Raw genomic sequence first — 13,197 nt, forward strand, 5'->3', positions numbered from 1 at the left:
TGAAAAATCTTTTCAAACATAAATAATTTATTTGTCTTATTTGATTTTTTACAAAAATTTGATTGATAAATTTTGTTGTATAATATTTAATACGTACGTTTAATTAATACGTTATGGTGTTGCTATAATTCGCAGTATCGGGGATTAAGTCACGAATTTTAAGCGCGCTTGCGAATGTCGCTCTTAATTAACAGCGTGAGCATAAATCATAAACGAGATGGCAAGCTAATTTTCGGACACCCTGTGTGCATGTAACGCAGGCGCAGGCAGCTGTCACCTTACACCCATGGAGGAGGCATGGGCTGCGGCGGCCATTCTCAACTTATCTCTAGGATCTTTGTAAACATGTCGTGAAATCCGAGTATTCAAGCAGTGGCGTAGATCGCGAGGTGGAAGGACCCATCGAAGCGTTCTCGAAGTAAGAATTAAAATCTCCGGAGAGTACGTTTGAGACTGCAACATTGCGCGCACGAGGTTTCCCTGGCAACCAGAACCATGGTGGCAACGTCTCTAAATGGAGCACGTCTTTGTTCCGTGCTAATAAAAGGACTTCAGGACGTGCTACCATCCTCTTTACCCTCTTCCTCATCTCTTAGTCTTCCTGCTTGGGCAATCATCCTTCCGTTATTCTCCGTAGCGATGGAAATATTCATCAAGTTATAATAATTTGATAATGATAGTTCGATATTTTTATTTTATGTAACAATAATCTTTTATGATTTCGGAAATGTATAATAAATTTCTATGTAAGCATTTTTCTGATGTGTTTTGCCAATATTTTGTCTTTAATCTTTTAATTACGAAGATATATGAATTAATGATTAATATTTTATAATTTAATACTAATAGAATTATATTTATTATAATCATAAAAAATAACTAATTACATATAAGGAATTTCGATTTCCTAAACTTTGTCTTATAATATTTTTAAATTACGTTATATTTATGAAATATTTTCTTAGATTATTATATTTTATGATTGAGCAATCAAAAACTATTTAACACAATTTGCAAATAGATAAATTTCAATATATTTATAACTATGTGACGTTTCGGAACTGTTGAAGGCTCCGAGCTCAAGACTTGCCAGACAAGAACCGCAGCAACGTGAAACATAATACAAGTTGCACCAGCCAGTCCTAAGCTCAGCCATGCGAAGCAGCCAGCGGCTAAGGAACGCGACGTACGAATCAGATTACATCTTACGTTGGCTGCTTATCTTTATTCTTCACTTTACTTCGCTTCAATTCACTTCATTTCGCTTCAGTGACAATCCTTCGATCGGCATCTTATAACCGCTCCGCGATATATATTCGTTCTTGAAAACAGCTTTCCAAGTATGATCACAAAATTTCACTTTTATCGAAAAATGCTTTAATTGCTAAGTTTTAAACCATATAACACTTCTGGTATAAGCTTATAATTTTAAACCCATCTAAATGAAATATATAAATTCATAAATTTGTTAATATTTAATTTTGTTTTTATGATATCATGGTTTAATAAGGAAATAAGTTATAAAACGCTCTTTCTAGGAATAATTTACAAAAAATTTTATTCCTTACCATACAAGCTTATTTTTATTGTTTCATCCGGTTTCTTTGTTTAGAATTATATAGTACTAAATATTAAATATTCCTTAAAATTAATTAATATTTACTCATTGTCAGTTCCGCTAGCTTGTAAAAAGACGGGTGCTTGAGCACCTTGCGCAACCTGTATCAGTTGAGGTTGAGCTTGTATAGGAGCAGTTTGAATTATAATTGGTTGGTTACTTCCACCTTGTACTTGCATACGAATCATCTGAAGTTGCTGAGGTGTTAATTGTATCTAAAATCATAGATGAAATTGAATAAATAAACATATATAGATTAATAATAAACTCGTATTAGTCACTAAAAAATATACATACTGGTATTTGTTGAATTTCTCCACTAGGTGTTACAATTTGTTGTACAATTTGTATTCCCCCAGTTTGTGTTGTAGGTGTTTGTTGAGCTTGCTGTAATTGTATAATCTGTTGACCTGATGATTGTTGTGGATTTTGCACTGTTACTGTTTGTGCTGTACTTGCAGTTGTACTTTCCTGTAATTAAAGTATGCGATTAATAAATATAATTTTGTTTAATGAAATCAAAATATTTTACAAAAAGATATATACCTGTTCTACAGGACTACCAATGTTGATTGTTTGTATTTGTCCAGTAGAAGGTTGTACAATTTGTATAGGTTGTGTAGTAGCGTTACTATTTTGTACATTTTGGTTGGCAGAGGCTTGTTGCTGTGCTAATTGAAAGTAGTAATGTACTTGATCTGAGTTCATAGAAGTACGAACTGTACTTTCAGTTTGTGCTTTACTTTGTTTCAATTCATCTCTAGGCACTATATCAATTAGAAAATCAAATTGATCATACTTAGTTATTGCCATTGCTATATCATTTCTTTGGAGAGTACGTCTTTTATTATCTTCTGTATGTACCCATGCTCTTAATGTTAGTTCATGTATAAAGATTTCCGCTGCTTTAGAGAATAACATAGGAGCCTCAGCGCTTATCATCTTTACATCACCATCCAGTTTCATTATCTTTTTTATCCTGGCCAACGGCAATGATTGTGTTTTTAGATCCATCTATGAATTCAATAGTAAATAAAAATAGGAATATGTAATAATGATATTATAACATATATGATATCGAAATTGTTATTTACCGTAGTAATTTTTTTAATTTCTTCTGTGACTTTAGGCCAAAACTGAGTCAAAGCCTGTTGAGCCTCAGAATTACCAGGTGATGCAATTTGTAAGTCTCCATTTGAATCACCTTCAACTTCACTATCTTGGTTGCTAAATAATTGTATATAAAGTAATAAGTAATACACTCATTTATATTACAATATTATAATATATTTAATATACAATACACTATATTTTTATAAAATAATGTGTTATTTTTTTCTTACAAAAAAGAGCCACATAACCTAATAATATTTAAATAAACAGTTTTACTTACGCATTTACAAAGAATACAGACATCCTTTACAAATATTATTGAAATGATATAAAACAAAATATTTTAAATTATGAAAATCATATTGTCGTTTAAAATTAACACTATGTAAATTATAAATGCTGTAATTTGTTGATTCTTAACAAATTCACATACAATAATTATTTGCACCAGTGATTATACCGTCATGATAATCAATTTTATTCTACTTTGAATTTTAGTATATCGACGATAGATGGCACTAATGTGCAGATTCATGGTTTGTGTATATATTCCTAGACGAGGTGTTAGGATGCAACATAGATTTATTTTACAGCTTATCATCTGTTTCACTCAAGTGTGGTCGGTACACACTTTGTTTGTTGTGTAGTTTTTAATTTTGATATTTGTGCACAAATGAGGATAAAATCATTTAAATATGAAACTTTATCTATTTTTAAAGTTCGTTATATACTCCTCGTCAAAAAAATAACCCAGGTATGCTATCTTTAATTTTTCAATGACACGTGTAAAGTTTTTCATTTGTAATGTATAATATTAAAGCATTATGAGCTCAGAATATATGGTTCGTTGAAAATAATTAAAAATATTATGAGGTTTAGTGTGTAACAAAAAAAAAACTAAAATACTAAGGTCGAAATGATAACACACTCTGTTTATATGTTTAGAAATTGCTCAGTAGTTCATGATCTATCAACGAGTAATTATTACAGTACAATATTATATAAATTTGTAAGTATAAGGTGCGGAAAAAAATTAAACGAGTCTGAAAAAAAGTAAATTCTTAAACTAAAACAGCAACAGTTATCAGTAGCAAAAATATCGAAAGTAATAAGAAGTCGTAGAGTAATACACAATTTCTTAAAAAATGTTGAAGATTATGGTAAAAAGAAAAGTACTGGTCGGCCGTCATCGTTTTCCGATCGTGATAAGGGAGCAATTTTGCGTGTAGCTTCCAACTCGCAGTTAACAACGAAGCAAATAATGGAAAAATCTAGTGTTAGTGTTAGTGTTAGTCTAGCCAGTGTTTCAAATGTTCGTCGAGTTCTACTATCTTGCAAAGATATTAAGAGGCTAAAATTGAAAAAGAAACCTTTGTTAACAACGAAACACAAAGCGGAACGTTTACGCTTTGCAAAAGAAAGAATGCATTGGAAAAAGAAATGAAGAAGGGTACTATTTTCAGACGAAAAAGATTCAACTTGGATGGTCCTGATGGGTTCCAATATTATTTTTATGACACAAGAAAAGAGACAATGTCAGCAATTCGACGATAAATGGGAGGAGGCAGCGTGATGGTTTGGGCCGGCAGCGATTATTTTGGCAAGACAAGTATCAAGTTCATTGATGGGAGAATGAATAGTGTCTGATACTTAAATTTAATCAAAGAACAAATAAACAATCATGCAGAACGTATTTCTGGACCTGATTACATCTTTCAACAAGATAATGCACTTGTAAACACATCAAGATGGGTCCAATTATATTTTAATGAAAATAATATATTTATTTTGCCGTAGCCTGCACGCTCCACGGATCTTAATATTATTGAAAATTGCTGGGCAGAATTTGTTCATGGCATATACGCGAATGGAAAGCAATATCAACATGTACAAGAATTAAAAAATGCAATTGTACGTGAATGGGATACGTTGAATCAAAATTATATCCAGAAACTATATAAATCGATACCAAATCGTATAATAGAATAGAAAATAAAGGGGGATGTATCCATTATTAAATAAGTATATATGTTTGATAAGTAATTATTGTTAGTTACAATTTATGTTGATTATTATTTTCTTATTGTACATGTGTTATCATTTCGTTCTCAAAATAATTTTTTTTCTTACACACTAAACCTCATAATGTTTTGATATTATATGTTACAGACGAAAAACTTTACACGTGTCATTGTGAAATTAAAGATAGCACACCTGGATTATTTTTCTGACGAGGAGTGTAATATGATTATTAGCTATGAATAAATAGTTAAATCATAAAGATTAAATCAAGAAATTCAGTAATACCTTTTTTTTTTATGTTAGGTTGGAGGCTAGGTGCTATAAAGTCAATAAATATGTACTGCTCTAATTTTTACTTTTATGAAATTAAATTTTGTGATAAAGAAGAATTAAATATAATTAAAGATAGTTAAAGATTTTAACTAAATAATCTCTCAATTGTATATATATCTGTACATTTATATTATAAAAGTAAGATGAGAAATACACAATATATACAATTTTCTAATATTCTCATTCATGCATAGCTTTGTAGCTACAGATACTTTGAAAAACTGCATTTAATACTTCTTTAGCTGTATGGGTGTCAGAAGTACTTATTCTAACAATACTTCCAAATTCACGAATGTAATGATCTAATTCCACGTCTTTGGATAAGGTTTTTGTTGCCATATATTTATTTGTTAATTGTGATAATTTCAATAAATCAGAACTGAAAGCTTCATCTAAATCAAATAATTCCAAAGCTGGTGGTGGTAATTCTTGGAAACTTGGTGGAAATACCTGCATAAACATATTTTTATGTCATAATTCTTATTTAAGATGAATAATTTTAATAAACAATAATAGATTTTACCGAAGCTTGTGTGGCTGGTAATGGGGCCTCAAAATGTGGTGGAATTAGACTAAGCGGTTCATGTTTTACACCAAGCACTTCATAAGCCTTTATACAAACTGGTATCATGTCTAAATTTATTGAATAAAGATGATGTTTAAATAATTTAGTATAATCACGAGGATTATCCATTATATCCATATCTTGAGTGCATACTTTTGGATTATCAGCTTGTTGTGTTATATCTGGTATAAAATTATATTCCCAGAACTACATAAATAATATTGTCATTGATAACTATAAATAATCATTTTAGATTTCAGTAACTATTGTAATATAGAAACTTACATCTATATCATCCATTTGAGATTCTTTTATTACAATATCTTTTGATTCAAAAAAGTCAAAGATCATTTGTCTTAATAAATCATTTTTTTCTTTTTCAACATATGTGTCAGTTAACATTCTTGAAGAACCTAAAACAAGTAACTTTCCACCATTGCGTTCATTATAATGAAAAGCAGAAATGGGTCTATTTGTTGGAATTGCTAGTGATCCACTTGATAACGCAACTATTGATGGTTGTACTACATTTAAAGTTGCACCGTATGGATACAAAAAGTTCATGTCTCTGAAATAAGATAAATTGAAAATAAATTATTATTATCATTTTTGTGTAGTAAACGAATTAAATCAAATAAATAAATTAAGCAATATTTTGTATTTATGTGATTTACATGTATTCATTGCTATTTCTTAGAAATATAGATTTATTTGACATTCCTTGAGAAATTAAACATTCCTTTGGATGCATTGTTTGACTGTAACCCATGCGTATAACACTATCTAAAAATTAAACAATAAGCAAGAGTATGTAAATTTTTTTTAATTTCACTTTCATTTAAGACTTTTACAATAAAATACCATTGTTCACCATTATGCCAAACTCTTCCAATAAAAAGTTTACATTAGTATTTGATTTTTTTTCACCACCTTCGCCGAGCATAACTAAAACATGCCCACCAGAATTTAAGAACGTTCTAATAGAATTCATTTCTAATTCTGTAAATTTATTTCGTGGACCAGGCAATACTAATATTTTGCACGTCGATAACAATTCCTCTGTTAAAATGTCGTTGTTTCTGAAATATAACAATAATTGTTAAAGGTATCTTGTTTTTAATTAAATTAAAGTATAACCACAATATATAAGTAGTAATGCATTACTCGACGAATTTCCATTTTGATTTCAACTTCCTTTGGAGTATTTTAAATTCTTCGTTCATTTTCCTTTCATTTTTTGACGCATCAAAAATAATGACATTTAAATTATTGTTGCTATCACTGCCGCCAAAAGTTGAGCTCATAGTGATTGTCACCTTATTATTATGAATCGAATAAGTATCAATAAATAAATTTCAAAACGATTCTTAATAACCCTTTTACCCTTTTTATCGCATTATTAATCAAAGATTTACTTAGAAATATATGCTTATATACAATTTCTCGTTGTTAGTGGCAACCAGAAACATATCAAACTTTTAAATGTAATTGGTTGACAGTATAGATATACATCAGAGCCATCTATATTAAAAAACATTGATTTTACAATGATTCATAATATTCTATTAAACAGTTAAACAATAAATATAAAAAAAGAATGAATCTTAATTATTTTTATTACATTTGGGAAATGTTTGTAAAATTATTTTGGAAAATATAAAAAAAAGGAAGTTCAAACATTTTAAGTTATCCGTATTTTATAAAAAAATCATTCGATTTAGATTCAGAGGGAAAATAATTTTGAAAATGATATTAAAAATTATTTAGAGAAATAGAGAGAAAATTCAAACACATCTAAATTAAAAATAAAAGAGTAATTTATTTTTTGTAATTTACAATTAAGAGCAGATTTACAGGTATTTTAGAAATTGTATATGTATGTATGTAATTTCAGGTAATACATATGTAAATACGATGAGCTTGATGAATGGATAAAATGCATCTAAAGATCAGCTGATTACATGTAGGGTAGATGGCGTCTTAGGTGACAGTATGATTGTAAGCAGTGTTCAAAATGGTTGATGATCCGCATGATTGTGGGCATTTTGTATTCATTTAAGAGTTAGCTCAGACAAAATGACTGCGATTGTACAAGAAGATAACGAGTTAAAGAGGTTACTTGGTAACCCTGCAAAAAATGCTGGGGAGGATAACTTGATGGGTCCACCGCAAACGGTAAATTAATAAATATGTTCATACAGTGTGCACTTATTCTTATATTCTTCTTTTTACTCTTATATTTTATTTCAGACTAATGTTCCGCGACCAAGTACATCACAAAATTTGAACCCCCAATCACTGATAAATCCAATGACTCCAGCTAATAGTACAAAAGAAGTGATAGAACCATGTTTACAGTAACAATTATTAGTATTATAAATCTTTTCTACTTTCATAAAAATTACCTTTTATATGTGTGAATAAATTTTATAAGGGATAAATAAATTTAATGTCCCTTAAATAAAAATGATTATTATTTTATTTAAAATTTAAAAATAGATGTATGATATATAGCGGAACTTTCTTCTTTTTCTTTTAGAAATGTAGTTTCTACAGTCAATTTAGGCATACAATTACCACTTATGTATATAAATACAAGGACGAGAAATTCTGAATATAATCCAGCAAGATTTACGGGTTTGGTCATGAGAATTAGAAATCCTAGAGCTACTGCATTGATTTTTCATTCAGGGAAATTAGTGTGTACAGGAGCTAGATGTGAAGAGGACTCTTTTCTAGCGACAAGGAAATTCGCAAGAATAATTCAAAAGCTAGGTTTTACAGTAAGAATTATTATATAGTGTACGCTGAATAGACGAAAAAGTAATAAATTACTAATGTTTTATTTTTATTATATGTTGTTGCAGGTCAAGTTTTATAATTTTAAAATACAAAATATAGTTGCTACATGTGATTTAAAATTTCCGATTAAACTAGAAAATTTAAATCATATACATGGTCAATTTTCTAGTTATGAACCTGAGCTTTATCCAGGTCTTATATATAGAATGGTATCACCAAGAGTGGTATTGCTTATATTTGTAAATGGTAAAATTGTATTAACAGGTGAGAATGAATTAAAATGTTGCTTTTTAATCGTTCTTCTTTTTTATTATTAAGACTATTCTAAATACACATAATAACATTTTAGGAGCAAAGAATCGAGCTGAACTGCAGGATGCACTAAACAATATATACCCAATACTGAAAAGTTTTAGGAAGCAATAATAGAATTTTCAATATTTTGAGCTGCTTTTTACTTTAATATACGATTTGTATGAGGACAATCCAAATTTACTATACATTAACTGATTTAATTTAATTACATCAAATTGATGTAACTTATTAACTTATTTATTAGTAGTGAATTTTATTGCAGTGATGCTTCATATTTGCAGTTATTGAAGAAATTTTAATGGATTTCGTGCAGTAAATTAATTGTGTAACTTATATAAAAACTGTACAAATGATATAGCATATAAAAATATAATATGCTAAATCAACGCTCTTGACATAGTTTACATATTTTGTATGTATAGAAATAAATGCAATACATCACTTTAAAATACGTATATACTTTTGAGTATTGTAAATAATAGGGATAATACCTGATTTTACATTACTGTGAAAATAAAGTACAATTGATAAGTACATAATGCATTTATAAAATTCTTATCTTACCTTGAGATATAGCTTTGAGATATAGCTCAAATGTTAAGTATGTTATCGAAAAGAAGATATTACAAATATATTTTACAGATAAATCAATTATCTAACATTTATAAACACAATTGCCAATACTTATTATTTTGAGAAACAGCAATAATATTTTAGATTCTAGAGAATTTGTGGATTAATAGAAATTTAGTAATTAATTTTTAGCAGCAGAATATATATATATTTCTTAAAAACATAACACATTTAGAATATTTAATATATCTCTTGTTTAATATATGTACACTGATTTGAAGTCGTTACTCTGCATTAAAATTAGTAATATGATATTAAAATATTTATGTAATTTTATTTAGCACCAGGTTTCCAGATTATTTAAAATCTGTTCTAGCTGCAGATTCATTTATGTTTCTCTGTGTTTTTCCTTTTACTGAATCACACTTTCGACTGAGGATGTTTTTTGATATATGTTAAAATACTGTAAAGTTTCGCAATCCTTGCATCTTAATAGTCTCCAGTGAAATATACCCGGTATTTTAATAGACGACATTTAAACCTTTCTTCGCCGCGATCGGCAACTTTTCACCTCGGAAAAACGGATTTTCTTCCTGAAATAATATATTAAAAGTTATATAAAATCTATTACCTACATTAGTGTTTAATTAACCGAAAATTAAAATAAGATTGAAATTTTAAATAAAAGATATAACTCAAATTAAAAGATTAAAAGTTTAATTTGAAAAAGCAAATGTTGTTTATTCTTTGTTCTAAATATATTTACAATTTATTACTCGGGAAGCAATCAGCAGCTATGCGGAAAGATACAAAGCAAGAATAGCAACACACCCAAACCGGCTAGCTGCGGAAACGTTCAACACCTTAAACATGGGCAGAAGGCTAAAAAGGAAGCACCCAGCAGACCTCACAAAGGATATAACCTAGCAAACGCGAGGATGGTACCCCGCTGGGGTTAGCCACTTACATGTTAATATAACTGCTAAAATATTCGACCTAATGTCCAAATTGGACAAATTGTGAATTTTAAGAAATAAATAAAAAAAAAAAAAAAAAGAAAAATTTATTACTTTCTCTATTCCGAACGTCACATAAAATTCACTCTTTTTACAATTTTGTGACGAGAGTTTATCATTTCTAGGTGCATTCAAGATAGAGAAAACAAGGATAACGATTAAAGAAAAACTTAGAGATAAAAGTTTAGCGATTATTTAAGGGTTTTTTTTATTATCCTTTTATCGCTTTGATCAGATAATTCAATTTAAAAAAATTAAATATATCTCTTACAGCTTGGAACTGATCGACGATTTGGTTGAAATTAGAGTTTGGGATGTGCATGCTTGGCATACTGTTGCTGTTTGCGGAGTCAACCGGACAATCCAACATGTGTTCCGTGTCACACATACAATCTTGAGCGCTTTGATAATCCCGGCTGAATGCCGCTGTATTTTCGAAATTCACGATACAATTATTTTCACCTGAACAATAAGCATAATCCGATTAGATTTTCTAACTAATATAAAATACATTATATACATTATATTATAATAAATATAATATATAATATTTTTAATCATAGCTCTATTAATATAAGTATGAATTTCGTTGACTTTCACTAACACTGCTATACTCCTCGAATATTTATGTTTCGATTCTCTTTGTTTTGACAAACAAAAAGATTTTTAATATTTTAAGTAAAATTTTAGCACAAAATTAAAGCAGGAAATTATGTACTATCCATAATGTATTTTTCATAATTTCCTCAAATTCAAGAGATCTTTTAATATAAAAGAAATTCGATTGAGTTGATAATGATCCAGAGGACATAGTTGGATTAATCACAAATATGTTAAATTAATTATATCGGTTACTTTCGGAAACGTTATAAATTTTTTTACGAATTATTTATACTATCGCAATCTGGAGAAAAAATCAATCACTTACTCGTATATCCAACCGGACAAGGATTCGGTGGTGTGCAATATGCAGGCAAAGCATTCTCTTTCTCATCCTTGATATTCTTTATGCTTCCAGGTTTAATTCTCTGTCTATCATCCACCTTATCGTTATTATTGACACGTTGGTGACTCCATAACGTGCTATGTTGCAAGTACTCCTGATCGCGAATGCTAGGATTAGGGTTCAAAGTGTCTATACCATCATAGTCAGCAGGTAATTCCATAGGAATTTCTTTCGGTTTGTCTTGATATTCCAGATAAGAATCTGCTGTATCCACCAGTTCATTTCCCATTTGATTGATCAGTTCTCGTAGAAGAGTATCAGTTAACAATTGCTCTTCCTAAAATTAACGGATAAATAGTAAATTAGTAAATTAAAGGCGTAAGCTATGGAGTATCAAGTAAAAAGACATTGATATATGAAGTATATTAAAAATAAGTAGAATTATAGGCAAGATGTTACCTTAAGTGGTGGAGGTAAATATACCAATGCTTGAACAGTAACAGCCACGGAAAGAAACAGGACCCAATACATTTTGTGTGATAGCTGGAATAGATAAAAAGTGGCAATTAATGTCCTATATGAATGAAATATTTGGGTTAATACTAATAAGTAAGATAATACTTATAAATATTTAGATTAATTTGTAATTAATTGTTTAGAATGATTGAGCGGAGATAGGTAATTAAGTTTTAATAAATCATTTATTTTAAGTTACGTTTATTTATAATATGCTTTTGCAATTAATAAAATCTTTCCTTGATACAATATTTTATGAAAAGTTTTAAAGGTATTCAAACATAGATGATGTGTTGATATTTTCTAGAAAACAAAATGATCTATCTATAAAAAATTATACACTATTACAAAGAAATTTTTGTTTGTATTGATAATTAAAAAGATATAGTTATATATATATTTTTTGTATATAATTACTATATAAGAAAGTAAATTCGAATGATTTGACATTTTTCATTTCTAAAAATAAGTAGGATACGTCTTCAACTTTAGTTCCTGACGTCTGAATTACTCTAATGTAATTAATAGTATATACATATAAGTAGTGTTATATAAGAAATAATTTTAAAATCTGATCTTGTATTTTATACCATATTCAGTTGGACAATTATTCGATTTGAATCTGTCATAAAGTACGTTCTTACAATAATTAAATACAGATGTTACACAGCAATAACGTACCTACTAAAATCATTATACGTATCACTATATAAGAACAAAATAATTTTCCCTCAATCTTCATTCACACCTAATAATTTCATCTCTAAAAACCAACAAAACATTTACATATAATACATCCAATAAAAAATAACAACACTATCGATCATCAACTCACATCAACCCAATCTCGAGGAAATGAGCCACCTTTCTCATAATTTCCATCATTACGATTTTCAACTTAGCTTTTTCGTCCAAATATTCCAAATTGTCTCAAAACGCATAAATAAAAAAGCTCCCGGAGCAAAGTAACGAAGAACAAAACTTACCAATAATCGTAGAATAATCACAAGATGGGACAACGAAGAGATTTTCGAGTAGATTTCGCGAGTGTTAGAGTTCGGATTCGGGAGTACAGGTATCTTTGCCAACCGGAAGCGGCGCTGTGCTCGTGCGGAATCGAGGTATTGATCCACGCTTTCCACGCCGTTTTCCCCCCGGTTTCATCGGCCACTATACCACCTACGATCCTCTTTCGCAACCCACATTCGTAAAACCGTGTTACGAGCAAAGGTCGGCCCACAACCGAGCCTCGTGACGTGGTTTCTGCTATTAAGGATGAGAGTCTGTGGCTCACCGGCTCCATGTTAATTCCTGGACCAGACCGAGGTATTCTCGTCGTTCGATGAATGAAGTGGCTACGCATGGAATTTTGCACTCT

General features: G+C 29.6%; 4 protein-coding genes and 2 long non-coding RNA genes across 13 annotated transcripts; 3 read left to right on the forward strand and 3 right to left on the reverse strand.

The window, feature by feature from the left end:
* The first annotated feature begins 34 nt into the window (after window positions 1-34).
* Window positions 35-1,357, forward strand: LOC125385296. The gene is made up of 2 exons (XR_007224370.1): window positions 35-418; window positions 1,071-1,357. It is a non-coding gene; the product is annotated as an uncharacterized LOC125385296 (long non-coding RNA).
* A 184-nt stretch (window positions 1,358-1,541) lies between these two features.
* On the reverse strand, window positions 1,542-3,199 carry LOC100649074 (nuclear transcription factor Y subunit gamma). The gene is made up of 5 exons (XM_003402739.4): window positions 3,012-3,199; window positions 2,713-2,845; window positions 2,165-2,632; window positions 1,916-2,089; window positions 1,542-1,833 (listed from the first exon to the last, which is right to left on the reverse strand). Exons 1-5 carry the CDS (start codon window positions 3,032-3,034, stop codon window positions 1,660-1,662), a joined length of 972 nt encoding a protein of 323 aa, XP_003402787.1. The 5' UTR covers window positions 3,035-3,199; the 3' UTR covers window positions 1,542-1,659.
* Window positions 3,200-3,278: 79 nt separating this feature from the next.
* Window positions 3,279-5,253, forward strand: LOC100644586. 8 transcript variants are annotated; one of them, XR_001099622.3, is made up of 4 exons: window positions 3,519-3,573; window positions 3,677-3,740; window positions 4,195-4,753; window positions 4,901-5,253. It is a non-coding gene; the product is annotated as an uncharacterized LOC100644586 (long non-coding RNA). The 8 variants fall into 8 exon arrangements; XR_007224369.1 differs by having other exon boundaries at window positions 3,559-3,573; window positions 3,677-3,751; XR_002308774.2 differs by lacking the exons at window positions 3,519-3,573; window positions 3,677-3,740 and adding an exon at window positions 3,279-3,485.
* On the reverse strand, window positions 5,192-7,128 carry LOC100649194 (intraflagellar transport protein 52 homolog). The gene is made up of 6 exons (XM_003402740.4): window positions 6,816-7,128; window positions 6,513-6,730; window positions 6,326-6,434; window positions 5,937-6,219; window positions 5,610-5,858; window positions 5,192-5,536 (listed from the first exon to the last, which is right to left on the reverse strand). The coding sequence occupies exons 1-6, from the start codon at window positions 6,953-6,955 to the stop codon at window positions 5,267-5,269; spliced, it is 1,269 nt and encodes a 422-aa protein (XP_003402788.1). The 5' UTR covers window positions 6,956-7,128; the 3' UTR covers window positions 5,192-5,266.
* Window positions 7,129-7,627: 499 nt separating this feature from the next.
* Window positions 7,628-9,223, forward strand: LOC100649431 (TATA-box-binding protein). Its single transcript, XM_003402742.4, has 5 exons — window positions 7,628-7,826; window positions 7,902-8,008; window positions 8,191-8,434; window positions 8,519-8,717; window positions 8,803-9,223. The coding sequence occupies exons 1-5, from the start codon at window positions 7,728-7,730 to the stop codon at window positions 8,877-8,879; spliced, it is 726 nt and encodes a 241-aa protein (XP_003402790.1). The 5' UTR covers window positions 7,628-7,727; the 3' UTR covers window positions 8,880-9,223.
* On the reverse strand, window positions 8,737-12,960 carry LOC100649556. Its single transcript, XM_003402743.4, has 5 exons — window positions 12,806-12,960; window positions 11,763-11,846; window positions 11,286-11,640; window positions 10,629-10,819; window positions 8,737-9,934 (listed from the first exon to the last, which is right to left on the reverse strand). The coding sequence occupies exons 2-5, from the start codon at window positions 11,832-11,834 to the stop codon at window positions 9,863-9,865; spliced, it is 690 nt and encodes a 229-aa protein (XP_003402791.1). The 5' UTR covers window positions 11,835-11,846; window positions 12,806-12,960; the 3' UTR covers window positions 8,737-9,862.
* Between the last annotated feature and the right edge of the window lie 237 nt (window positions 12,961-13,197).

The sequence above is a fragment of the Bombus terrestris genome, chromosome 6 (genome assembly GCF_910591885.1).
Source record: "Bombus terrestris chromosome 6, iyBomTerr1.2, whole genome shotgun sequence".
In the NCBI taxonomy this organism is placed as follows: Eukaryota; Metazoa; Arthropoda; class Insecta; order Hymenoptera; family Apidae; genus Bombus; species Bombus terrestris.

What these genes read in the sequence shown, in the direction of transcription:
- LOC100649074 (XM_003402739.4), bottom strand. Translation starts at nt 3,034, where the DNA reads ATGTCTGTATTCTTTGTAAATGC. An exon ending in AAATTAAAAAAATTACTACG is followed by an intron (nt 2,633 to 2,712) that starts GTAAATAACAAT and finishes TTGAATTCATAG; the next exon opens with ATGGATCTAAAAACACAATC. An exon ending in GAGAAATTCAACAAATACCA is followed by an intron (nt 1,834 to 1,915) that starts GTATGTATATTT and finishes CTATGATTTTAG; the next exon opens with ATACAATTAACACCTCAGCA.
- LOC100649194 (XM_003402740.4), bottom strand. Translation starts at nt 6,955, where the DNA reads ATGAGCTCAACTTTTGGCGGCAGTGATAGCAACAATAATTTAAATGTC. An exon ending in TCAAAATGGAAATTCGTCGA is followed by an intron (nt 6,731 to 6,815) that starts GTAATGCATTAC and finishes GTTATATTTCAG; the next exon opens with AAACAACGACATTTTAACAG. An exon ending in AGAAATAGCAATGAATACAT is followed by an intron (nt 6,220 to 6,325) that starts GTAAATCACATA and finishes ATCTTATTTCAG; the next exon opens with AGACATGAACTTTTTGTATC.
- LOC100649431 (XM_003402742.4), top strand. Translation starts at nt 7,728, where the DNA reads ATGACTGCGATTGTACAAGAAGATAACGAGTTAAAGAGGTTACTTGGT. An exon ending in GTGATAGAACCATGTTTACA is followed by an intron (nt 8,009 to 8,190) that starts GTAACAATTATT and finishes TTTTTCTTTTAG; the next exon opens with AAATGTAGTTTCTACAGTCA. An exon ending in TGGTAAAATTGTATTAACAG is followed by an intron (nt 8,718 to 8,802) that starts GTGAGAATGAAT and finishes ATAACATTTTAG; the next exon opens with GAGCAAAGAATCGAGCTGAA.
- LOC100649556 (XM_003402743.4), bottom strand. Translation starts at nt 11,834, where the DNA reads ATGTATTGGGTCCTGTTTCTTTCCGTGGCTGTTACTGTTCAAGCATTG. An exon ending in ATTTACCTCCACCACTTAAG is followed by an intron (nt 11,641 to 11,762) that starts GTAACATCTTGC and finishes CGTTAATTTTAG; the next exon opens with GAAGAGCAATTGTTAACTGA. An exon ending in TTGTCCGGTTGGATATACGA is followed by an intron (nt 10,820 to 11,285) that starts GTAAGTGATTGA and finishes CTTATTGTTCAG; the next exon opens with GTGAAAATAATTGTATCGTG.